General features: G+C 36.8%; 2 protein-coding genes across 3 annotated transcripts; both read right to left on the bottom strand.

The window, feature by feature from the left end:
• Positions 1–3606: 3606 nt before the first annotated feature.
• Positions 3607–14265, bottom strand: LOC147511403 (protein NRT1/ PTR FAMILY 1.2-like). 2 transcript variants are annotated; one of them, XM_086603118.1, is made up of 6 exons: positions 14153–14265; positions 6550–6654; positions 6239–6456; positions 5140–5690; positions 4920–5043; positions 3607–3841 (listed from the first exon to the last, which is right to left on the bottom strand). In XM_086603118.1, exons 2-6 carry the CDS (start codon positions 6632–6634, stop codon positions 3824–3826), a joined length of 996 nt encoding a protein of 331 aa, XP_086459244.1. In that variant the 5' UTR covers positions 6635–6654; positions 14153–14265; the 3' UTR covers positions 3607–3823. The 2 variants fall into 2 exon arrangements, with proteins under 2 accessions (XP_086459244.1, XP_086459242.1); XM_086603116.1 differs by lacking the exon at positions 3607–3841 and having other exon boundaries at positions 4110–5043.
• A 4458-nt stretch (positions 14266–18723) lies between these two features.
• On the bottom strand, positions 18724–21157 carry LOC147511402 (protein NRT1/ PTR FAMILY 1.2-like). The gene is given in 4 exon segments (XM_086603115.1): positions 18724–19644; positions 19829–20376; positions 20574–20791; positions 20954–21157. Coding segments are annotated over 4 exon segments (1752 nt in total). The 5' UTR covers positions 21033–21157; the 3' UTR covers positions 18724–18737.
• Between the last annotated feature and the right edge of the window lie 5972 nt (positions 21158–27129).

Raw genomic sequence — 27129 nt, 5'->3', positions numbered from 1 at the left:
GTGGTAGGAAGCAACATTTATTTATTTGTTGGCAATTTGCAGTATGTGATACCTACATGCAAGCATTTCTTTGATTTGTTATATAGTTATCTCAGAAAGTAATTACTCAAAGAGGAAGAAGTGTTACACATGGCATTGTCAGAGTGTAGCTAAGAGTCACCATTACCATATTTCTTCTAAAGGTGTTTTAAAGCATAGGTGGATTACCTGAATGGAATTGTGCAACTCAAAGGCTAAAAACAGCCTACATACAAGCATTTTTTTGATTTTGGAATAACTTAGTTTTGGTGCCACTATAATGTACAGACTAGACATGCACAATCACAACAATGGCTAGGAAGAAGATTCAGAAGATTAATTATTTACTTGTGTTCACAATAAATAAATAATAATAATAATAAACGAGATCAACTGACCGAATAATGTTTTGTTTGGTTGATACTGTGCCATTTCCAGTACGCGGGAACGATGTACTAGCAGAAACTTCTGCGCCACAAATATCCAAGGAGTCAAAGAAGATATTCAAAACTAAAATTTGGACTAACTTTTTCTTCTAGAAAATGTAATATACAAATTTTTATTAGTACAAGACTACAAGCAGCAAACTGACTGGAGTAAAAATAACCTGGAATGAGGCTGATGGAAGTAAAAATGGAACGTTTGGCATCTCCTCCAAGGGCTTTTGACGTCAAGACTTTTATAAAACTATAATTGTTACCCTATAAAAATTTGTAACATATTATTTATAAATTCAACTAATATATATATATATATATATATATATATATATATATATATATATATGAAATATAAATATATATATATATTAAAGAAGAAGAGGGATTAATGGAATTGAAACTCACCTTTGTCTTAAAAAAAATCTGAGGAAGACAAACCAACCAACCAAGCATCCCAAAATTATTATTATTATTGAACCCTGTATGTACAAAAATACAAACACGGAAATGTAAACTGTTAAAAAATATAAGTTGGTGTAGAAAGTATTGATATAAAAGTGAACGAACGCGTTTCTGAGGTTTAAAGATGAGCGCGGGCAGTGACCAAGGTTTGGTTTTTCAGATGGGGTGTGTGGGCGTGTTGGAGTGAAAGAGCATAAAGAGGGACCAGAGAATAAAGGGTAACTTATCTTTTTTAAACGAGCGCAAGCCCACAAGAAGCACCAAGTCAATATTTCAAAATTTCATGTCCTCCAATAGTCAAATGTGTATAAATATCGTGAAATTCTGTGATATTTTATGCCAAATCGGTAAGAGTGCTTTTAGTTTTAGTTTAGCTATCAAGAAATGGGCCTCAGCCCCCTCATTTCGGTTAAGTTATATGTAAAGTTTGTAAACCCCCTGCTTACGGACTTACCCATAAAACCTCCCTATTATTCAAGACCAACCAATTAACCTCTCTATTTTCTATAATGGACGCAAATCTCAGTCTAATTTTTATCTCCACACTTATCTGTTTCTTTTTTTTGTTCTTCTCAATAAATAACCGCCATATATTCTTTTTTTGTTTAGTTCGCTTTAACGAAGAAGCCAATGAAAACACTAATTTTAATTTCGTTTCTTTCGCCATTGAAGAGGTCACTGATATTTGATTCTTATGTGAAAATACTCTTTATCACATATATCTTCATAATGATATTTATAAGCCAATGAGACATTTTAGGGAGTTTAAACCAAGGCGTTATTAGCACTCAATAATTGATGAGAGATCAGTAGATTTAGTAGAATTTGTTTGATGAAATATTTGTAGGAAATAAGTTGGTGTTTATTTGATCTGAAGATGTCACTGAAGTAGGAGATCTTGCATGGGAGAGAACGATCGTTTTAATCTACTCAGAAGTGATGGGTAAGGAGAAACCAAAAAATGCAAAGACAAAATTGGAGAGTTGAAATTGTCTGATGCCTTGAAAATATATATGTAAATATATATTTACATAGTAACTTAACATATGTAAATGCAAATTTATATATGCAAATTTGAATTTGCATATGAAAATTTAAGTTTACAGAGTAGTTTGATATAAGCAAATTGGAATTTACATATGAAAATTTAAATTTACATAGTAGATTTGTGAAACAAAACAAACATGATGAAAAAATGTATGTAAATTTGTATTTACATATGAAAATTTAGATTTTCGTAGTAGATTACTAAAATAAAACAATTCTAATATCGGACGTATGCTATGAAAATCTTAATTACACAGAAGATTAATATATGAGAATTTTAACCCGCATAAGATGTAGAAGTTCTTTTTGTTCAAGATTAACATGAATTTCACAAATGTGTTTTTTTTTTTTTGTCAGGTGACACAGTTTATGCAAATCGGAATTTACATGTGCAAATATGAATTCTCATAAATTTTTTTTTCGATATGGCTATAGAAATCTGACAAACTAACAAGCGTATCAGGCTCAACATTACATAAAAAATCAAAGATTTACGTCCATAATTCAAACAAAATTAGTATCCCAAAGTGATCCACCAGACCACTAATAAAACACAAAACACATCATTTCATGATCTTCTTTTTTTAGAATGTTTTCTTAGTTTCCACCACATAGATATCAGATGTTTTCTGTATCCTCTTCATTTCTTTTAAGTTATACATCGAATTAGGCTTTCCCACTCCATTGTCCTCTTTCTCCCCATTCAACTAAGTCTCTCCAATGTGCTTAAACAAAAACCATAAAAAATGTGTCCAAAAAGAGTTTCTTTCGTCTTGGCGATATGAACATCTCTAATTCTTTCTTTGGACTCTTGCAAAAATGCTAGCATAGGCAAAACAATAAAATAGAACACCTGGGTAGAGTTAGTAGGTTTTATCTTAGAAGAAAGGAGACAGCGATAAGAAAGAGAGAAAAGAGAAATTTGAGATCTAGGTTTCACGGGTCAATTATGTGTGGGGGTATTTTCGTCAGTTCGAGTAGTTTAGAAAATGAGAGAGTTTTTATGGGTTAGTACGTAGTGATCGAGGGATGTAGGCTATTCATGAACCAGGGATATTAAACCCAAAACCTAGTTTAGCAAGGCTTCCAAGCTTATTTCTTTTATAGCAACATACTAGTTCGGAGTATTGCGTTGGTGAATGGTACAAAAACTGTCAATTCTCTGAAAAACTGATTGATTTGTACATTTTTGATTTGATATGATGATTGATGATTATGGTTAAGATTGCACAAAAGGCACTAAAGGGTGCAGCTGAGCACACCAATATGACTTTTCGGGTGATTTTTCTCTTTTTCATTGCAGGTGTATCTACCAAATTCATGACCATGGGGATGATATGTCCCAGAGACCGAGGTAACTTAAGAGACCAGAGAGTGAGAGCATAGGATACAGGCCGCGATACTTGAGGCAGTAGTGGACGGTTAGCGGTTATGGGAGGAAGAGGTGGAGATCATGGAATCGGGAAGCGGTTAGCGGTTATGAAGTATAAGAGACTGAGTAGGAGAGAGGAAAAAGAAAAAGAATAGGTGAAAAGAGAGAGAGAGAGTTAGGAAGTCAGTAGTGAGAAATTTGATCATACAACATGTTTTGATCCTATTTAGCCAACAATTTAAACTAATAAATCAGACATTGCACGAATGTTCAACGGTTGATTCTAATTTTTATAATGACATTTGAGAATAGCATTTTTCTTATAATTGTATATAGCTATGAGATGCCTACTTCTATTTTCACTGTTTCTGAGACATGTTGGTTACACACGTGTGCGCACAAACATAAAGTGCTCAAGCAGAATTGATTATTTGCAATTCCCTAGATTGACATGGCTCTTCCTCTTTCATGCCTTGCTCATCATTCATAACCCTAGCCATTTCTGTCCATAAGCCCAACAACAAACAAGGAAGTAAAGAAAATTAATGGCACTCATGACTGTAAGAAGCCAATAGCAAGGCCCAAAATATTGATATCGATGAATATATTGGTGTATTCAAAAACCGATATATATCGGATATATCGGATATTTCGGATATATCTATTTTTTTGGTAATCAGTCCAAACTATTTAAAATATCAAAAATATTGGATATATCGGAAATATCGGATATATATTGGAAATATTGGATTTATATTTTAAAATGGTCAAAAAGTCAACCGATATATATTGATTATATCGGAAATATTGATTATATCGGCGATATAAAGTTTCATATCGAAAATTCCGATATATATTGGAAAAAAAGGTTCTATATTCGGTGGATATATGTCGGAAATATCAATATCGGTTTACCAAAATACCGATATATATCGGCAATATATCGGATATATCGGCGATATTTTGGTCCATGGCCAATAGTAGTAGTCATAGTGACCCATGTTATCCCCACTTCCTCTTGTAATACCATTCACAATATTCACTATAAGACCAACCAGCAAGTTTCCAAAAGCCATCCCCAGACCAAACAAAGCCGTTGCAATGCTAGACATACTCTTTGGGAGTTCGGAGTAAAAAAACTCAGTTTGTCCTATTGCAAAGAATGCCTCAGCTAAGCCAGTTAAACAATGTTGTGGTACAAGCCACATTGCCGACATGTCCAACACGCTTTCAGGATTTTCAGCAAAGCCTTGTTCAATTGCAGTTCTACGTCTTATGCTTTCCACTATAGCCGACACTGCCATAGCCATGCATGAGAGCGCTATTCCTATGCCCATACGTTGTTTAAGACCGATTCCATATGGTTTTCCAGTGATCTTGGCTAGTTGGGGGAGGACGAGACGATCATAAATTGCAACCCAGATTGTTAGAGTGCCTATAGCGCACATGCCAAATGAGCCAGCCGGAATTTGGAAATTTGAGGTAACATGTCTATCCATACTCTTAGCCTGAAGTAGTGGAAATGAATTTTGGCTTATGTTTACTGCAATTAGGATTCCGGTGGACCACAATGGTATTACCTTTAGCAATGCTTTTAGCTCTTCTACTTGCTCAATTGTGCATAAACTCCAAGGATTTATAGTCGATCCATCAACCTTCAACTCTTTCTCATGATTTCTTATGATGCAAGCTTTGTTTAAGAACCTAGTAGACCAAGGAAATCATTAAAAATCTATTTGAAAAGTCTGCAACTCATATGCATTGATTCACAATGATGTACTCTTATAACATTAAACATACCTTAATTTTTCAGTTGGACCAACGATCGTGGAGCTAGAGATATGATGGCAACATCCATCTTTTTCTTTTAAAGGCAAAGCAATATGTCTCTTTCTAAAGGCAGCAACTGTCACTTGAGCAAGCCCAGTAAACAAGCTCTTGTTTGGCATGGCCTTAACGTAGAGCGAAGAAGCCAACAAGAATAGTAAGGCAGAAAAGAACATGAGAATGGCAGGAACTCCAAAACCAACTTTCCATCCGCAGTGGTCTTGTATATATACTAGCACAGTCATCGCAATCATGATTGAAACTGCAGCCGAAGCGTAATACCAATTGAAGAAACTCTGCACGACCCTCCTACTTTTGGGATTGCCTTTTTGATCAAACTGGTCTGCCCCAAATGCCAATGAACATGACCGTATACCACCAGCTCCAATCGACATGAGCACAAAAGAAGCAAATAGGAGAGTGAGTTGGGCTGGCGTCGCAGATTTGCAGCTTTGAGCTGATGAAGTACATTGTGGAGGCTTTGCATGTGGAACTGTGGCTGTTAAGTATAAAAGAATCATCCCCTAGAACAAGAAAAGGTCAAATGATTTTGATTTTGTTTTTGTTTTTTTTTATGGTGAAGTCAAGTGATTCTAGTATTGAGTATTACTGGATAAATACTGATTATATAATGATGAAAATTATCTTCTCAAGCCACCTTTTATTTCACATGGGGCCTAATTGCTGGACATTCATGTTAACAACAATTCACTTGATCAGTATATGTCAATATTTGGTATTCAACGCCAATGATTTTGGTTGCTGCATTGCACTAATCTTTTGTGTGCAATTTGAGAAATTAACCCAAGAGGGATTCTCCGTAAATTAAGTGTGATGATCCGATGAACGTGGAGAATGCAGATTGCAGAATATTACTCAAAATTGACTGATCCTAGTTCTCCGAAAAATATGTCTCAGTGACATTGGGTTTATAACATAATCACAACTCAGTTGATTGATCAATTGAAGGGCTGCTTTCAGTATCAATGTTACTTATAAATCATTTAGATCATGAAATATAAGCCTAAAGCAAATGAGATGAAACATTTAAAAATGAAAGAGTTATGTTTACCAGAAAGCTAGCAATAGATCCTAAAGCAATTGTCCGATATCGCCCCAAATAAGAATCTGATAAGAAGGCTCCAACAATTGGAAGGAAATTCGTCGCAGCCGTCCATAAAGATAAGACACTTGTTCCGGTAGCAATATCCATATGATATCCTCTCATCAAGTATAGAATCATATTAGGCATCAGCCCATAGCTTGCAACCTTCTCAAATGCCTCATTTGCTAGTCAGAAAACAGGAGACACCACGCAATTAGAACAAACATTGACAATAATATAACAGGTATTTTACTCGGATAAAAGGAAAGTATGCTCACCTATGATAAATGGCATGGTTTTAAGACCACCCTTTGGCTTTGAAGTTTGTTGTGTCATCTTGTTTGGATCCAAAGAAGCCTCCATACACTCTCCTCTGCCTCAAACTATGAGAGAGTAGAAGAAGGAGATGATAGGTTAGTTTGTTCTAAATTAACAAAAACTATAGGCAGCAGTGCAGTTCATACTCCATACTGCACATTTTATAACAGTTGTTTAGACTCACATGGGGTTTTATAGGAAATTGTGAGTTATCTGTACTTCTGTATACTCTTTTGTCTTCAATTTTATTACACGACTATTGGTCATTAATTCCTTTAGATTAAACCATAAGATTTGCTATTTCAGTTAGGGTCCTTTCAGTTACGCACTGAAGACAAATTAGACAATGCCACAAAATTTGCGTGTTCGTTTCCTTCGGCGAGTCCCTGAAGGGCCTACATTCGCATTCTTTTGCTCCTCAATTATTGTGGGTTGTGGCACCCTCATTTTGCCGGAGGGAACAGATGTTGCTGACAAGTTTTCTTAAAGCCTCTTAAACTCAATTCCTCAAAATGGATAGAAAGCAATTTTAAACAGTCTTATAACAAATATGAAAACGCAAGGGATAAGATGTTAGGATACCAATTAAGGCTTTTAAGAGCGTATTAGGAATATTCTTTTAAGTTATTTCTAGGTGATGGTAACATACTTAATGGTGTTTGTTTTTTTGCTTGCTACTTTTAAATGTTAAGTTTGTGTAAGTTTTCTTTCTTATACTTTTGGCACTTAACAAAATATACAAAATAAAGAATCAACCAAGTATCTGAAAAACAAACACCTAAAAAAAAGTGGTCCACCATTAACTTTTGGAATAAGTGGAAGTGCATTTGTAAGTTTAAGAAGTAAGAACAAACACCTCCTCAGTCTTACGCGCACTGATTTTGAAAGGATTTGATGAAATTTCGACAAGCCATAGCAATTATGAATTATGAGGTTGTTTTGGTTTTTTAAAACTGAAATTTGTGACAAAATTCCATGATTTCGAATGAAATCAGTGAATCACGAACTGTGGTTTAAATCTGAAGATTCAGTTTCAATTCAAAACAACTCTAGAGGACAGGGTTTTCTGATAATCACTCTCAAAACCATTTACATTGTCGAAACAACTTATGAACCCAATTTTTCTATTTTAATAATCTTCAAGGACAAAATAACTTGGCCCGTATTTTTTTTAAAATACCACTTTTACCCTTCCATTTGTTTTATAAGTAATCCTTCATCTTCTTTTCTTCAGAGTGAGTGAGAGAGAAAGAACCGGCGAGCATCCCAATGAATGAGTAGTGCTTGTGCTGATTGATGGCTTGGGCGATGTGTCATGGCCGAGATTTGGGCATCGTACTCCTCTGCAAGTTGTTTAGGAAGTGCTATTAGAATTCTTTGGTAGAGTTTGGGGGTTTCAGGGTCGGTTCACTTTTAGTAGAGTTTAGATTCATGGGCTAGAGTGGAAGGGTGATTGTATTAGTACTCTTCAGGGCTATTTAGACAGGTGTGACGTCTGGAAGAGTTTTCTTAAGGCTCAGATATGTGCAAAGGGCATATCTTCTATGAGGTTCGGGGGGATGACAAAGTTGCTTCTTGGGAATGTGACGAGTGGGGTATACTTTCCTTTACACTATTTTACCATCCGTTTCTTGGAGATCTTGCGTGATTTGAATTTATTTTTCAGTCTGTGAGTTTTGTCCTGAGGCCGACTGAGATGTCATGGGATTTTACTTTTTCAAGGAACTCTTTGGTTGGTAAATCACTCCGCAGCTCTTATCTATTTGAACTTGGTTCTTCATAATCCTTTAGTAGAATAGAGACAAGCTGGTTACGCATTTTCAGGAAAATGCATAATTTAAACTGAACTAGTATCTTGTGCATTTTTCGTTCCCCCTAATCAGCTACTCCAAATTCTAGTGGATTTTAGTTGGTTTCAACTGCGTTCAGGTGTGTGCTTAGTGCTGAATATAATCCTGATTTTTCATCATCTTGAAAACATCAACAACATTACTACGAGTTTCATCCTTTCGTGTACCAGTCCCCATTCACCTGAAAGTTCGGCTGTGGAAAGGGTGGTAAGGGCTTTCTCTAAGTTCTTTACATGCTTATTTCTCCTATTTGTGCTCCTCTTGAGTCTCTCTGTGGGATATAAAGCTTTGGAGCATCATAGCCTTCATGGTATCTGTTATGCTTGGGATCTATTTAATACTTGGACATTCCAATTTTCTCGAGCTCAAATTCCGATTTCGACGTTCCTCAAAATTCCTATTTTTCTAACCGGCATTTTGCACTCCACACTCATATGAACACTCTTTGTTCATATTACAATTGGACTATGAACATTGATTGTTCATTGTTCATAGCTATATATGAACAATGAGTGTTTATAATCCATACTGTACTATGAACAATCAATGTTCATAGTTATTGTTCATAATTGGGGGTATGAACATTGATTGTTCATAGTTCGGTAGCTATGAACACTCATTGTTCATAGCTATGAGCTATATATGAACAATGAGTGTTCATTGTCCATGCTGTACTATGAACAATCAATGTTTATAGTTATGAGCTATGAATATTCTTTGTTCATACCACATTGTACTATGAACAGTGATTGTTCATAGTCATGAGCTATGAACATTCTTTGTTCATATCACAATTAAACTATGAATATTGAGAAGTTGTAAGACGATGTTTCGATGGTAGCCTGTTTGAGTATTATGCCAAGGTACGACGTGAACATTTCTAGTAAGTGGTGCTAAGGCTACTAGCCACTGCTAAGTGGAGGCTCCAAGAACGAACGTAGAATCTCTAATATCATATACTCCTATCAATGTAGTTTGATAAACCCAAGTACATGTATTGATTATTTGTATGAACTTGTGTAGACAACCTGCTTAAATCTTATATGCCTAGCTAAGAAAGTTTCTTCTACATACATATTGTGGGTTTTGTTGTTAATGTAAACTCAGCTCATATCACTGAGACCTATTTGGTAAAAACTAAAAACACCACCAAATGCGTTTCTTACTTTCCTCGCAAATAACCCATTTTTCTGGATTTTGAAAATAAGTCAACCTTTTTGGAGAGCAAAATCATATCAAACGTTTCGGCACCAAATTAAGGTGTTTCAGAATTTTGGGTTGTGCGCTCGCTTTTTTGGCCATTTTTTTTTTTATAATCTTTACATTTCTTTTTTTAAGATTTGGGGTTTTGAGTTGTGCAGTCCGTTTTTTTGGAAGTCTGTGTTTTGAAGAACTGAAGTGATGGTGGGCTGTATTTTTTGCTTGAAAGGGTATACTTGAACTTTCCACATCCCTGTCCTTATGGTTGATTATAAAAAGAACTTAGGGTGTGTTTGTTAACTGGCAAATGGGGGTGGCTAATTGTATTTTCCCACTAGAAGTATCATTTGCCAGTGTTTGGGTGTATTTAAGGGCCCTGGCAAACACTATTTGGAAGTAGCCGGCAAATCAAATTATCCTACTAGAAGTGGGAAAATAGAAAACACATCTGCCCAAAGTTGAATTAGTCACCCGGTATTTTCCCACTATGGTAGGAAAATAAAAACAACTCTCCCTCTCGATCTCTCTTCTCTCTTTCTCACTGCCGCCTCTCATCAACTCGCTCTCTTTTCAGGTATTCTCTCTCGCTCTCATCTCTCATCTCTTATCTCTTTTTCTCAATCTCTCTTTCTCTCTCAAACTCTCGGTCTCTCTTTCTTTCAATCTCTCTGTCTCACATTTTTTCACTGTTTCTTTTTTGTTTCTATCTTTCTCATATTTAATATTCGTTCTCCAGCTCCAGCTCTCGTCGGCGCCATCAAGTAAGTTTTGGTTTTAATTTCGTTTTTTGGGTTTTAATTTAGTTTGTTTTCATTTTGGTTTTGATTTTAAAGCCCCACTAATGTTTGAGAGATTGAGAATAAGTCGACCTCAATTCCTTTTAATTTTACGGTGGAGAAAAAAGAAAAAGGAAATAAATTGTCATTTTGAAGGGAATCATATAATATATCCCATCCCAAGAATAATGAACTAGTCATGGGCTCATGGCACCAATATCAACAATAAAGAAGTTTACATGGCATTTTTGCTATGTCCAGTGTCCACTGCTTTCATCACACTGTCCTTAATCCAAAAAGCATATAGCAACCCTGACAGTCTGACACCATTTAAGTGCAAAGGTTGTGAAGAATGTGTTCAGATAGATAACATTATTCTCATGTTGAGGCCCAAAAGAGCATCTCCCATCTTCTTAATCAGTAACTACTAAGTACCATCCATTGACATTTAATTTGGCATTTCATCACTTCTATTTATTTGCATTAGCAGACACCAAAATAAAGAAGACCAAAATACTCACGTTTCATGTACATGTACGTATATACTAGTCAAAACTCAAAACTTTACTACTAAGAAAGTTTTAAAAAAACAAGTTTATGGTTCTGGAAAGCTAGAATATTTATATGCTTTCATTGTTGTTTCCTATTGCTATTAATTAGAATCTCATTGTGCAATTAATTAATCTTGGTTTAATTTTGATTTATGGGTTGTAATTATTTTTAGAATGGTTTATTGTTATTGCTTTGTTGGTTGAATACATTAGATGTATGGATTGTTGTTCATGCATGTATGTTTGTATCAATTTGTTTGTTTCGTTAATTGAGTACATGAATTTGTATACTTCATTATTTTTTTTTCTTTTTGATATATTGTAGAATGATTACCGAACGTCAGCGTAGGTTAGTGGAATTTCTACTTATAGTTATAAGTGCATATATGATGATGACATGGTAGTATAGGAGAATGTATATGGGGAGGTATATGCCTAGTCGTAGGGCTCCCCCCGCTCTTATTAGAGGTCCTCGTAGGAATTGGGATCAAGTGCGGAGAACTATATTGGGTAGGATGTATACAAGCACTGACAGATTCTGCCACGAGTAATTAAGGATGAGACGACCAATGTTTCATCGTTTGTGCACTCATTTGCATGGTCATGTCTATGTGAAAGCAGACATGTTACAATGGAAGAGCAAGTTGCCTTATTTCTCAACACTGTTGGGCATGACATGCGTAATCGGAATGAAACATTTCAATTCTTCCGTTCAGGAGAAACAGTTCACCGTTATTTCCATCTTGTGTTGGATGCAATCCTTTGTTTATTCAGAGAGTTAGTAACAAATGCTACCGTTGATAACTCTCCTCGCGAGTGTACCAACACACATCATTGGCATTGTTATTTCAAGGTCAGTTAACTTTTTAGAAAATGGATAAGATCATTCTGATTTCAATGTTTAATAGTTCAATAAATATTTATGAAGTTTTTTGTGTTAGGATGTTGTGGGTGCGGTTGATGGTACACACTTTCCAATCAATTTACCACTAGCGCAACAGGCTAGGTATCGTAACAGGAAAGGTGTCGTGACCCAAAATGTGTTAGTAGCTTGCACATTTGACATGAGGTTCACATACGTGCTAGTAAGGTGGGAGGGATCGACACACGATGGACGATTGTTGAGGAGTGATGTGGCTCGTCCAGGGAATAAACTTACTGTTCCAAATGGCAAGTACTATCTTGTGGATGCTGGATTTGCTTTAGTGCCAGGGTTCCTCACGCCTTACCGTGGTGTACGGTACCATCTTAGAGAGATAGGTGAAGTTCAACCTCAAAATCATAAAGAACAATATAACTTTCGCCATTCATCTTTGCGTACTGTTGTTGAAAGGACAATCGGTCTCTTGAAGAAGCGATTTGCCTATCTAAGGCATGCAGTTTTCCACGATGTCAAAACACACATAAAGGTTATCCTTGCATGTTGTGCATTGCACAACTTCTTGGGAGAAAAAGATCCTGATAATACATTGAGTGACGAGGAGCTCACTGATGATGAGGAAGAGGCTGACAACTCTCTGAATGCTCCAAATATGAATATTGATATGCAACCAAGTATTGGGTGGACTAATTTTAGGGATGAGTTGTCAATTGCAATGTGGGAAGATAACGAGTGATGTAATAGATATTATGATTATATGAATGATGTTTTTGTAGTAGACTTATGATTTTATTAGAGTATTTTTGTAATAGACACTATTATGTTTCAACTACTTATAATGTTTTATTTATATGCAATCTTTCTTATTTGTTACCTTGATATGTTACTATGCTATGTTCTTTGTTGGTCATTGCTTCAAACTAGGTATGGTTGGAAAACTGAAAGAAGTTGTGAAAACAAGATCACCCCAAATTAGATGGTATCCCAACATGGAAGCTATCTTGGTAGAGGTGTTGTTAGAGGAGTTAGCTACTATTTAAAGCAATGTGTAGTGGCTGGTCATATTAAAGGAGTTCTTTCTAAGGAATGTTCTAGTGATATTAGGGCGACTGCTTTTGAACATTGACAAGTGCCCAAGTGGGATTGATAACATAGAGAAATTCGATATATTGTCATGGAAAATGTGGATATGCTGGCACAATATTGACAATGTAGATCTTGTTGCTGGTGCAGCTTATCCGAAATATGTTCTGAAGGTTCTAAATTGGTTTCAGGAACAATTCAGTAGATATTATCATGGTTTTTGGTGATCTATAAGGTTTATAATAGAATTTACGACCTTGTTGTTCTTAATTTGACATAAAAAGAAGGCAAAGCATAGAAAACAATTTTTTTGAGAGTGATTTCTTTTTTCATCTAAGACTCTAACTATCGAAGCCTTTATGTCCTTATATTTGTATATATAATCAAGCTTAAAACATACTGGTTAATTACAAGGGATATATTTGTTGTGCCCCAAAAACTATGAAGCACACCAATCCAATGCAACGGAAGCAAATAACTAATATCAAATGTGGTAAGAGCAACAACCCACAACTATGGTGTATGAAATAAGCTAAATAACTCATAAAGAAGCAGTAAACAATGTAAATTACTCACCAATTCAAACAAACAACCAAAAGAAGAGAGACAAAAATTTACGTGGTTTAGCTTGCGATTAATCCACAACCAAATAGAGAAATTTCCAATAGAGAGAATATTCAAAAGAGTACAATAAGCTCTTACTTTGATTCCAAAAAATCCCCAGAGTTTCTCAAGAATAAACTCACAAATCTCTTTTTTTCTCTCCTCACAACAATATTCTCTCAACTCTACAACTTTCAATGGTATAGAAAGCTACTAAAGAGTAACCAATTTTTTCTCACTTCATTTATAAACCCTAACTTTTGTTTTTATAGTGTAGCTGAAATTTAGATAGAAGACAAAATTTCAATCCATTTCGGCATATCCAACCATAATATTAGTATCTGTATACTACATCTATGATTCAAACCTAACTATTTCTTCATCCGTCACAAGCTTGTAATCATTCAAAATCGTCAACCAAGGTCCAAAGACATAAAAAAAGAAATAGTTAAGCTGGATTCATCATTTTCAATTCTGGATACTTTGAAAAAATATAAAACACGACCTTTATGTAATCCACAACAAGCAAGTGTGAATATGTTAAACTAAAATTTGACTAGTGTAGTAGAAAAATCAATCTTTGCTAGGAAAAAAAACAAAAAAACACGACCATTATGTACCTAGAGCGTAGCAGCCAAAAGTGGGAGAAAACGAGTTGCGAAAGGGTTATGCATCAAGGGAAGGGGTGGAAGCCTAACTTGAGCATCTCTTCTTCGGCATTCAGTGAGGAATTGGAGGAGGAATGCTGAAACAATTTTTGTAGCTTTGAGGTTTTGAAGGCCCGAGACCCATAATAAAACAAACAACTTACCTTGAGTCTTGAGAATGCTTAAAAATAAAAAACACAAACAACCACTTAATTAACATATGTAGATCCGAAGACATTTGGAATCCACGTTCATTTTGAAAGGACTTTTGTGTTTAAACCGATCGTGAGTGATTCCGAAATCGTTGGAATTCCGACAAAACCAAAATTCGAAATTCTGGAGATTTCCGACCCAACTCTGAGTCAGATGGAATTCTGACAAGCCATAGAAATTCCAATGTCGTTTCGCTTTCTTAGAAGAAAACCGAAATTTCTGACAAAATTATGTGACTGGGTTTAATTAAGTTTTAACCTGATTATCGGAAAAAAAATGTTTTAAACTTTTCAAAATCCATAGTTTGCTTCTCTTGTGGATTCCTATTGAAGCAATGTGGTTAGCCATATCAGACGAATTCTTTACAATCATCAAAAGAAAAAAAAAAACAAAAGAATCAAAGGACCATATTACACATTTTCTGATGAAATTAGGGAGGCTGTTTTTGAACAATAATAACAAGGAGAAATTTGAAATGTTATCACGAAAAAGGTGTGAATGAGTGCACTGACATAGTGGAAATCTGTACTGAATTGAAGATTCCAAATTGGTACAGTATGTTACAATGTTATGTTTCACTATCAAAAAACAAAACAATGTTATGTTTCAAGAATAAGTCAGTAGATAGTATAATGGTTTCTAGTGATGCATAGGGATTTCTAATAGAGTTTATGATTATTACCCAAACAAAAAAAAATTGAGTTTATTGTATGAAGCCAAAACATAGAAAAGTTGGAAAGTTGGAAGAAACATTCAAGAGTGATTTCATTCTAAGCAATATGTTTTTTGCTAGGTTTTTGTCATCTAAGCAACTTTCATCCTTTATGTCCTGCTTACATTTGTACAGAATCAAGCTAAAACAAATATGGTTAACAAGGGATATACTAGTATACTACATCGATCTACGATTCAACTATATATTTTTTTTCTCAGTAAGCAAAATTTTGTATTGATGAAAAGGGAAGGAAATGAGTACATTATATTAGGTACCAGAGTTACTTACAGTCTACTCAACATAGTAGCACTAAAAGAAATTAACAAAACCTATAATAAATATGCTCTGCAACCTTTCATTTGGTTATATCCATGGGGTTTCACGAGAAAAATAACTTGATCATTGTCTTAAATGTATTTTGCCAATTGGTCTGCTGTGAAATTTGCTTATCTCCAAACTGGAGTCAATTTGCAGTAGCCTAAGAGCATCTTTAGGAGAGCTACCAAAAAAATACCAAAATTTTGAACAAAAAAAACACCAAACCAAAAAAACACCAAGCAACTTTAGGAGCAACATCAAATTTTTGACATCAAACTACGCGGTTTTGGATAAACCGCGCCATATAGCCCACGCGGTTTTTCCAAAACCGCGCTATAGAAGCCCAACTGACAGGCCCAAGCCCATGAGGTTTTCAGAAAACATCACGGTGTTCAGAACACCGCGTGCTACTTCTATATAATCAGGACCAAAGTCGCGTGGTTCAATCATTGTCAACTCATCTCTCAATTATAAACCTACCTAAACTCTTGAAATTTGATATGGATCATTTTGAACCTTTCGACGGTGATGATTGGCAGTACACAGACGACATTGGCGATGAGGGAGAAGAACCCGAGGAAGTAGAATACGGTGGGGGAGAAGACAATGGGGGAGAAGAACCCGAGGATGTCGCACCGACTGATAGACATCCCTATGTACTGGAGTATCGGATGAACGACTTCGATTGGCAATTTGTACCCGGTGAAGCACTTGATATGGAAGTTGTTTCTTCTACACGTGATACCAAACACATGTCGAGTGCAGTGGCTAATACTCAGGTAATTAATTAGTTTTGATTAAATATTTTGAATATTAATTAGTTGAGTTGGACCAATTAATTATTTATCTTATACGCATTATGTGGTCATAGCTTAGTAGAAATATGGTGGAGTAGAACTCATACATTTCATTTCCCTTGTTCGGAGTTAGGGTTCACACCACTAGACTTCACTATGATTTCTGGGTTGAGTATAGTATAGGCCAACCGATACCTTTTCATACACATTATGAGAATATGGATAGTATGCTTATGAGTTTTTCTCGCTTGGATGCGGATGCTTATGATTCTTATGGTATTAAGCTATCTCATATTAAGATTGCATATATGGAACCTCTCTTAGATCCTGATACACGAGCGGAGTTAGCTTTGACTGTTCTACCTGGTAGTGAGGGTGTTGATGTATATGTTAGGGCTTTTTTTATGTTTTTTATTGGGCATGTTCTGTTTCCCAATGGTCATTCTACAGTACGACTGGGATATTATGCTTATGTATCTGATTTGTATGCTATGAGAGATTATGACCTGGGTAGCTCAGTATATGCCACATTAATAGCGGCGTTAGATAAAACTTCACAGACATTTGGAAGTAGAAATCCTCAGATTGTAGGATTCACAGGACTTTTAAAGATTTGGTTTTATGAGTACTTTCGAACTCTTTGTCTTAACATAGATATGATTGGTGATACTCGCCCTAGATTTGGTAGTTGGTCAGGGCCTCACTTGACTCGTAACAGGGGGTAGATTAGAAATAATGTCTGTATGGCTCGTGCTCAGATTGATATTAGATCATTGTCATCTATTGAGTGGAGACCTTGGTGTTTGACTACTTCCTTTGACGATCCAGTTGTGCAGCATGCTTGTGTGTTGTCACATCACAGAGTTGTGTTTGCCTCACGTGACTGTATGGTTTGGTACTGTGGCGATAGATGTTGGAGGCAGATGACTGGACGTTATGGAGTTCCATGTGCTCCCATGCTAGATGTTAGTGATGCAAAGTCGTGGGGTAGAATTCAAGTTCATGAAGTTCATGCTAGTGGTGGTCCTTGACCAGATGTGTCTTCTTTTGTTGTTGAGCAGACTGCTGATCAGTATTATTGATGGTGGAACCGTGTCTCCATGGGTCCGTTGTTGCCCCCTGTTGGTCGGGTTAGCAACTTCGAGTTTGTGGGCCTGGAAGGGATGAGACGTGAGCTATGTATTCCTCATCCGCCATAGCCTGTTTACAACCCACAACCTCTGAATGCATATTATCCAGCTCCTGTTTCTGCCAGTAATCTTCCGATGTTTGCCGTGTGTGGACCTGATGGGGAGGCTACTTACATTTCCATTCCTGAGGTGCCTCGTGCTTGTTGCCATGAGTTAGAGTCGCAGATTGATCAGTATACCACGGTGAGTTTAGTTATTTTATTTTTCTTATTCATTATGTGTGTGTGTATATATATATATATATATATATATACAATGTATTTTCTTGGATTTTCAGGCTGAGATTCGGGAAAGATATGAGAACCAGATTTGTATGTTTGATGGGATGAGGACTGCAGTGTATCATTATAGCCAAGAAAGGGAGGAGGCATATTCTCAGACATATCGGCAATCCCAGCGTGTGTATGACGAGACTCGAAAAGCGTATGAGGATATTCAGCAGGTGTACACGCAACAACATCAAGGATATGAGGAACTTCAGGCTGAAGTAGTTAACCTTTGTGCAGACAGAGAAGATCTTGATTCTCAGGTTAGGAACTTAGAGGAGCAGCTTAGGAATATCCAAATAGAGAGAGGAGAGGGATCGAGTGGTAAGAGGCGTAAGAAGAGAGCTAAATAAATTTGATGTAATATGATAGGTTTTGGATCATTTTGGATATTATATGATTATATCATAATCATAGATTTTGGACTGCATAATCATAATCATAATCATAATAATCATAGGTTTATAATTTCTTTAATTTTTTCGATTTTGAATTACAATTATTAATTTCTTCAATTGCACAATTATAAATTTCTCAATTTCTATGCACAATTCATAATTTTTAAAGTTCTAAGCACCACAGTTCTAATTTTCAAAAAAAACGCACGCGGTGTTGGCAAAACCGCGCCCATAGAAGCCCAAGCCCAAAGCGTTTTTCCATAACCGCGCCGTAGAAGCCCATTTAGCAGCCCAAGGCTACGCAGTGTTGGAAAAACCGCGCGGTATTTCCCAAAACCGCGTGAGTGATTTGATACAACATTAAACCTGGAACCAAATATTGGCCGATTTGGTGTTTGGTTTGGTGTTTTCATCAACATGTGACTCTTTTGAAGTTGAAAAAACACCAAATTGTTGGAAATTTGGTGTTTGATGCTAGGTTGATGTCACTCCTAAAGATGCTCTAAGTGTTCCATGCATCTATGCCATCGCTAGCTGCTTCATACACCAAGGTATGCTTGAAGTTCCAAAAGCATTAACCGCAGAATCTATGATTCAACCCTATTTCTACATCTGTTACAAACATTCAAAATCCTAGACCGAAGACAGAAAAAAGAAAGAGTTAAGCTGGATTCATCATTTTCAATTCTAGCTCTTCCTTTTTCATGCCTTCCCCATCATACTGAGCTCTTCCTCTTTCTCCCTCACATGGACCAGATGCCCAACAACACACAAGGAAATACAGAAAATTAACGGCACTCATGACAGTAAGAAGCCAATAGTAGTAGTCATAGTGACCCTTGTTAAGGTTACTTGAAACCCAACTCTCCTTCCCTCCTCTTTTTGTAATATTATCCACAATATTTACCATAACACCAACTATTAAGCTTCCAAAAGCCAACCCTAAGCCGAAAAGAGCTGTCGCAATGCTCGACATACTCTTTGGGAACTGAGAGTAATAGAACTCCGTTTGCCCTATTATATTGAAAGAATCAGCTAAGCCAGTGACACAATGCTGTGGTATCAACCACAATGCGGACATGTCCAATACGCCCAAAGGATTATCAGCAAAGCCTTGTTTTATTGCAGTTTTACGTCGAACGCTTTCCACTATTGCTGATAAGGCCATAGCCATACATGAAAGTACTAGTCCGATGCCCATACGCTGCTTCAGACCAAGTCCATACGGTTTTCCAGTGATCTTTGCTAGCTGAGGGATGATAAGACGGTCGTAAATTGCAACCCAGATTATTAGAGTGCCAATAGAGAACATGCCAAATGAGCCAGCCGGAATTTGGAAATGTGATGTCAGGTGTCTATCCATACTGTTAGCCTGAAGTATTTAAAATGATTGTTGGCTTATGGTTACTGAAAGCATGATTCCTGTGGACCACAAAGGGATCACTTTCAACAATGCTTTTAGCTCTTCAACTTGCTGAACTGTGCATAGACACCATGGACTTGACGCTGATCCATTCATCTTCAACTCTTTATCTTGATTAGCAATGATGCAAGCTTTATTTAAGAACCTAGCGATGAATGTGTTCAGTAAAAATGTAGAAAAAGGTCAACAACTTATCTACTCATTAATTTATCCTACTGTCTCATGATTTACCATTTTAGAGAATGAGCTCAGCATTAAACGATGAATGCCAATTTTCCCGACAAAAAAAATCAGTGTGATAATTGTAATAGTGACGACAATAATCACACCTCAACTTTTCGGTTGGCGCAACAATCCTGGAGCCATCTATGTGGTGATAACACCCGTCTTCACATTTGGATGGCAAAGCAATATGCTTGTTTTTTATGGAAGCAACAGTTACTTGAGCAAAACCCGTAAACAAGCTCTTGTTGGGCTTGGCCTTAATATATGTTGAAGACGCCAACATGAACAAAAAACCAGAGAAAAACATGATGATCGCAGGAACTCCAAAACCAACTTTCCATCCGAAATGATCTTGAATATAAACGATCACGGTCATTGCAATCAATACTGAAGTTGCCGCCAAGACGTAATACCAATTGAAAAAACTCTGCACGACCCTTTTGCTTTTAGGATTTTCTGTTTCAATTAATTGGGCAGCACCAAAGGCTAATGAACATGGCCTAATGCCACCAGCTCCAATGGACATGAGTACAAAAGAAGCAAATAGGAGAGTAAACTGGGCTGGAGTTGCCGATTTGCAGCTTTGAGATGGAATGGAATGTAGAGGTTTTGCTTGTGGAATCATGGCTGTCAGCCATAGTAAAACCATCTCCTGAAACAATAAAACATTAGCTGATTTAGTACAATGAACTTGGTTATGTCATTACAAGGGACCACTGTGAGTTTTGGGTGTTGATCCAAGCAGAGCTACATTATTCAGCTCAAACTTCAGTATCTCCGACCAAAGGATTAAGATATGAAAACTATATATCAACATCAAGTAAGGAAATTAATTTAGTTTTCTCTTACCAGAAAACTAGCAGTGGATCCTAAAGCAATAGTTCGATATGGTCCTAAGTAAGAATCTGATATAAATGCTCCAATGATTGGAAGGAAATTGGTTCCAGCTGACCATAAGGATAAAATGCTTGTTCCGGTAGCGATATCAATATGGTATCCTCTCATCAAGTATAAAATCATATTTGGCAACAGTCCATGGCTTGCAACCCTCTCAAATGCCTCATTTGCTAGAAGGAATAAACAAAAAAAAAAAACATTAAAAGAAAGAAAAAAGTGTGATCACATAATTGCTATAGAGTTTCGCAATGCAAGTAGACATGAATATGTTTTTTTACGATAAAGTAGACAAGAATATGTATTAGTAGCTAAATAATGGGAGGTAATGAAACCTATGATAAAAGGCATGGTTTTAAAACCACCCTTTTGCTTTGGAGCTTGCTGTGTCATCTTGCTCAAAGATTCTTCCATGCTTCACATGCAGTAACTGGCTTCAAACCGTCTCTAAATAGAAAGAATCAAATGGAGCCAGAGTTCTGTTCAAGCTAGTTAAAGATAAATGCATTATTGTGGCAGCGCACTTTTATAAGTTTAAAATTTTTGGACTCTCATGGCAATATGGAGATGGTGATGACTTTAATTGGCTTGTCTTTACACACTTTTAAATCCAAAGACATCCTTATCTTATTAGTAGTGCACTACAAATCGTCTCAGTTATAGTCTTATACCATTTTCTGGCTTTCAGCATATAAAACACCGCTTTAGTGCCCGACGCACTTCAGCATATTTTGATTGTGTGATTCATCTCAAACAACGTTGCTATATACCAAAGTTCAGTTTATTAACAAATTGAAGACGGCTAATATCACTCTTAAGATAACTGCGAAATTACAGTGTAAAAATAATTGAGTAATGCATCAGTTGATATTGGAAAGTTAATGATGGTATGCGCATATCCATTAGGTAGGTGCGCAAGGATATTAATTTTCGACCAGTGGCTATAAGCATTGGATATATGCGCGCCATGTGTTATGTCCCTCGATGAGGGGCTAAATGGATCGGAGATATGCACGCGCCATATGTTATGTTCCACAATCTGGAAATATTTTTTAAGTGATTGGAATCATCAAGATTAGAGATACAAAGAGCTGAAGCTAAGAAAGATACATTTAGAACAGAGGATCTTACTCTCTACTAATTCCATCTATACTGCCACTAGCCAACTCCACTGCATCCAACTTTTGAAGTTTCCATCTCCACCAGAGTAATTTTCAATGGCTTTGGATAGAAACATCTTAAAACCAATTTGATGCCACTGCACTTGTCAATACAATTAAGCTACAATTTCAAAGAATTTAACGCCATGTACGGTATTCAGTCCAACTAAACTGCAATTGCAGAGAATTAAGAATTTACGTTATATTTGCTTATATGAGCATAGATGATGAATCGTAATTTCCCCCTTAATGGAATTTCCATTAGGCCCAGGAAGTCCAGTCTAGGCGTTTAGTTGTAAGTCCCAAATACCAATGCAGATATTTTGGTAAAGAGGCGCTCTTTGGTGGTGTAGCGAAAAAGGGGCTGTTCGATTTTTGTAAGGCGACCCGTGCCCTAGTTGGCTTGGAGCACAGCGCGTGTGCACTCCCTTGGAGGATTTCTACTTAGCCAATTTTTTGGATCGAAGTTACTGGACTTTTGTGTACAAACTTTCGTAGGCGCGCGACTTGCGCTCCACCGCATTCTCAAACACATCCATCTTTTTCGGTCCAGTATAAAAACATATGTTTTTTTCTTATTAAAACTTAACCTAACCAATACTAGAAGAGAGACAGAGATTGTAAGAGTGAATTCTAAGTGAGTGTTTGAGTGTTCATTTTTTGTGAGTGAATTGAGAGCTCTTATAATCTGTTAATTTGTGCATCTAGTAAAGCTTGGAACTCGCCGGTGGTCGTAGGCACATTGCCGAACCACGTTATATCCATGTCTTGTAGTTTATTCTCTTTTACATTAGTCTCTTTACTTTATATATGTTTGTTAGTTGATACTGAGAAGTGTTGGGATAGTACTTGGAGGGTGTTGAAGTCTTGTCTTGAAATATATGTTTGTTAGTTGATACTGAGAAGTGTTAGGATAGTACTTGGAGGGTGTTGAAGTCTTGTCTTGAAAGAAGGATCAATCCTTGTGTAGGGTTGATCTATTTAGAGTGGATAACATTGTTTGAAGTAGAGAAATTTAATGGGAAGAATAACTTTGGGATTTGGCAATTCCAAGTAAAGGACATCCTTATCCAACAAGATTTGTACAAAGGCTTTAAGAGGATTAAATCAAAAGCGGCGAATATAAGTGATGATGATTGGGAAGAGTTAGATCTACAGGCTTGTTCATCAATCCGATTGTGTCTTGCTAATGAGGTAATGTATAATGTGATGGGAGAAAATACCGTTGCCGGTATTTGGCTCAAACTAGAATATATGTATATGACCAAGAGCATGACGAACAAGATGTACCTTAAGAAGCGTCTTTATCGGTACATGATGGTGGATGGTTCAACAATGCAAGAGCACGTTAGTGAGTTCCGTCAACGCCTCGCAGATTATTTGAATTTTGGCATGAAGATGGATGATGAGGATCAGGCGGCATGTTTAATATTCTCTTTGCCCAAGAGCTATGAGCATCTAATGACTACATTTATGAACATAGAAGATGTTGATCTTGACAAAGTTCAAAGTGTGCTTCTTTCTTATGAGTTGATGAAGAAGACACGAGTTGAGAATATCATTGATGCAGAACAAGGGCTAGTGGTAAGAGGAAGGTCGTATGAAAAGGCCTCTACAAGTAATGAGAGGTCTAGGTCCAAGTAAAAAAAGCCGCTGAAACATGTGCAGTGCTACAATTGTGATGAAAATGGACATTACCCAAGTAATTGTCCTTATCCGAAGAAAGATAATAAGAAAAATGCTAAAAAGAAAGGTAAAGCTAATGTTGAGGCAAGTTTTGCTTTAGGCTCTGAAGTGGAAGATGTAAGTCTTTGTGTGTCCACATCGCAAGACTATATGGCGGATCGGTGGATTCTTGATTCTGGGTGTTCCTACCATATGTGCTCAAATAGAAAGTAGTTTGCTTCTTATGAGAGCATCGACATCGGTTCCATTTTGATGGGTAATGACTATGTGTGCAAGATGGTTGGGATTGGAACTATACGGGTTAAGATGTATGATGGTGTTGTGAGGACCTTAAATGATGTAAGACATGTTCCTGAGCTAAAGAAAAATCTTATCTCTCTTGGTACCTTGGATTCCAAAGGCCACAAGTTTGTGGGGGAAGGTAAAGTCCTAAAGATTGTTATTGGCTCTTTAGTTGTTATGAAGGGTCAAAAACATGGAACCTTGTATACTTTGATGGGTAGTACGGTGATTGGCAATGTAGCAGTTGATACATGTAGTGATGATTCTGAGTGCACTAAAATGTGGCATATATGTTTAGGGCATATGAGTGAATATGGTTTGTCTGAGTTGTGCAAGTGAGGGTTCTTGAAGGACTTGAAAAAGCCAAGTATGGGGTTCTGTGAGTATTGTGTCTATAGGAAGCAGTGCAGAGTTAAGTTCAGTTTAAGCAAGCACACGATAACATGCATCCTTGATTATGTGCATACAATGTGTGGGGACTGTAACGCCCGTATTTAAAATACGTATTTTATTTATTAATTTATTAATTTAATTATTTATTTAAAAATCGGCTGGATTGGATTTGGGATATCGCGGGCCTGATTTTTGGGCCTGAGTCTGTGTTGGGCTTGGGTTTCAGACCCAAGTATATAAACACATTGTTCTAGAGAATAGGGTTTTGGAGAATAAAAATATATTAAAAATGGAGGCTCGAGCGTTGGAGCGCGACGACTCGGACTCGGAGAAATTCGTGGAGCTTGGGATTAAGGTGAGTAGCTATTTTGCTATATCACCGGATTTATAGTTTTCGAATATCGATGTAAACTGTTTAATGTTTCTTTTTTTATACTGCTCATTATATTATTTTTATTCGGCGTCCTAGTGTCGTGTTGTTAAAACTCGAACTCGAAAAGATTAGATATTGAACTGTCCGGGCTGTGGGACTCGGAAGTCATCAATGGCGTCCATGAGTCCAACAAAGACAAGGAATCGTCCGATTTTTCCATTTGAACCTTTATGTTTATGTTTACTGTGATACTGTGGGGGTAGTGAAGCTCGGAGAAGAAGCGTCAATGGCGGCGAGCCAAAACCAAACGGTTGGCCTGTGTACGGTTTGATACTATTAGTATACTATTTGAAACTGTTTGTGTATTTGTTGTATTGATTGGGGTTGGACGGTTGCGCTTATTGGGCTAATGAAGCTCAAGAGAGCGTCAATGGCGGCTCCTAAATGCGTATGTGTCACACCCGAATTCGGTTGCAATGGAAAAACATTATTTGTCCCGACTCTTGATCTCAGGGTGTGTGACGCTCTCCACTTCAAAACCCATAAACAGTTTTTAAAATATGCGGATAATTAAAACCAATAAAATTTTTAACTTAAACAAAGTCCTCTTCATTATAAAACAATTTACAAATGAAAATGCAAATAATATTATCTCAACTGAAAATCTATATCACCTCGAGGAAAACAAAACCTGACACGAGATGCAATGCTAATATGAACCCAAGCGTGAACCAATCTTCTTCATCACTAAACCTGTCAAAACTTATCAACTATGTTCATTGAATGAACACACCCGATAAACAAACATGCAAATCGGATTGACATTATAAAATCTTTGGTGTGAGTAGCCCTAAAATACAACATATAATTATACATATACATACACAATCCATATGGCGAGTTAGTTCCTCCATCGGCCTTTAACTTTCGGCGACTAATACAACATCCTTAAGTTTAATAACTAAGGCGGTAGTTCCTCATCGAAGCCTTAACTTCCCACTAACCACACAACAACCTATACTCATAATAAATAAGGCATGTAGTTCCTCCATGAGTTTAGGTAGGGTTAAACTAAACTATAACCCGATAAAACATATACAATCATCTATCTAAAGATACATCATTAACTAACATATTACCATAATTAGATTATTTGGGCTTTCTTTGTGTGTCCCTAAAATCACGTCGTATCTATGTCTTACCTAGTTTCCTGGCTACCACAATCGATGAACCCGCCCGAACATGTACATCCACATGCCTGCCTCCTTTACATAATGAGCCACTCCGTGCGTAACCACCCTGGCGGGATGCGCGCGACACCGGGTAAATCCTCACACGGAAGCCAAATCTATGTACCGCACTGCCTATTCGGCATAAAATATTAGCATCATCGTTCTATTTTGCGAGCGGAATAATCAAGCCACTATTAAATTTCGCCGGGAGGGCCGAAGGCCGGCCATTTAAGCGAAGCGCCCGGAAGAGGCGAAGGGCCATTCGGATTAAGCGAAGCGCCGGAAGGGCCAATCACATGAGTTGTGGTAGTCGGGGTTCTAGGATTTTCGTTATGTAATTTATTCGGGTGTCATACATTAATGACTCATAAACATTTCTACTATATCGCGTGCGGTCAATTACCTTATTGCACTAAGCCATAATATCTAGAAACATCTCAATTATATCTCATAGTCACTTTCGTTTTCACGTGCCAATATATTATTGCAACGCCACACTCAGGTGAAAAAATATTCACCGATCTTTATACTAGCATCTCACATATAAAATAATGGAGTGTATATACATTTCTCCAAGATATTGCATCAATATATTATAGCGTATTATATCATGTCATGTCACAATGCTTCCCGCGATCCATACATACATTATTTATTATAGCGTATTAGGAATATAATGTCTCCTAACATCTCAATATCGTCCACGTGTCAAAAAAACACAACATCAATGTCAAATCTTTCTTAGATAATGACTAACCAATTATCGCGGGGGTTCCGTACCATTTTATTTTATGGCTTGTCCATACAATATACAACATAAAGCGTAGCCTGATTAGGCGGTCAAAAAGTCTACAATCAAAGCCCAATATTTTATATACTTTACACACTACTCGCGTCAAATCTTAATTAGATAATGACCAACCAAGTTATACAATATCAACAATATTTTCTTACTATATATATCCATATGATCAAATATGTGAAAAGCTGGAAAAGTCATTCCGCGGTAAAGTCAAAGTCAACCGTCGATGGTCAACGGTCAACACGCGTCATGGTCAAAGGTCAAAGTCCACATGTCCTGGTCAAAGTCAAAGTCCACATGTCACGGTCAAAGTCAAAGTCAACCGGTCAAAGTCAAAGTCAAAGTCAAAGTCAAAGTCGGCGGTCGATGGTCAAAGTCAGTCAGGTCTGGTCAAAGTCAAAGTGTCGTTTTTAAGTGTTCGACAAGTCAAAGGGTCATAAGTCATGGTTCATGGCTAAGGTCGAAGTGCCTTCGGCTCGTGGGTGGGTTCGTGACCCGAGGTAATGGTTCGGACCAATGTGTATGCAAACTTAGACCATTTAAAAGTTTAAACATTGGAAAACCCAAACGGATCTATTTTAAG

The sequence above is a fragment of the Coptis chinensis genome, chromosome 3 (genome assembly GCF_015680905.1).
Source record: "Coptis chinensis isolate HL-2020 chromosome 3, ASM1568090v1, whole genome shotgun sequence".
NCBI lineage: Eukaryota > Viridiplantae > Streptophyta > Magnoliopsida > Ranunculales > Ranunculaceae > Coptis > Coptis chinensis.
The sequence above is the reverse complement of the archived record's forward strand: the minus strand, read 5'-3'. Positions and strand labels throughout refer to the sequence as shown.

Coding starts and splice junctions, on each gene's coding strand:
- LOC147511403 (XM_086603116.1), bottom strand. CDS start 6,634: ATGGAGGCTTCTTTGGATCCAAACAAGATGACACAACAAACTTCAAAG. Junction 6,457..6,549: donor AACCATGCCATTTATCATAG/GTGAGCATACTT, acceptor TTTTCTGACTAG/CAAATGAGGCATTTGAGAAG. Junction 5,691..6,238: donor GATCTATTGCTAGCTTTCTG/GTAAACATAACT, acceptor TTCTTGTTCTAG/GGGATGATTCTTTTATACTT.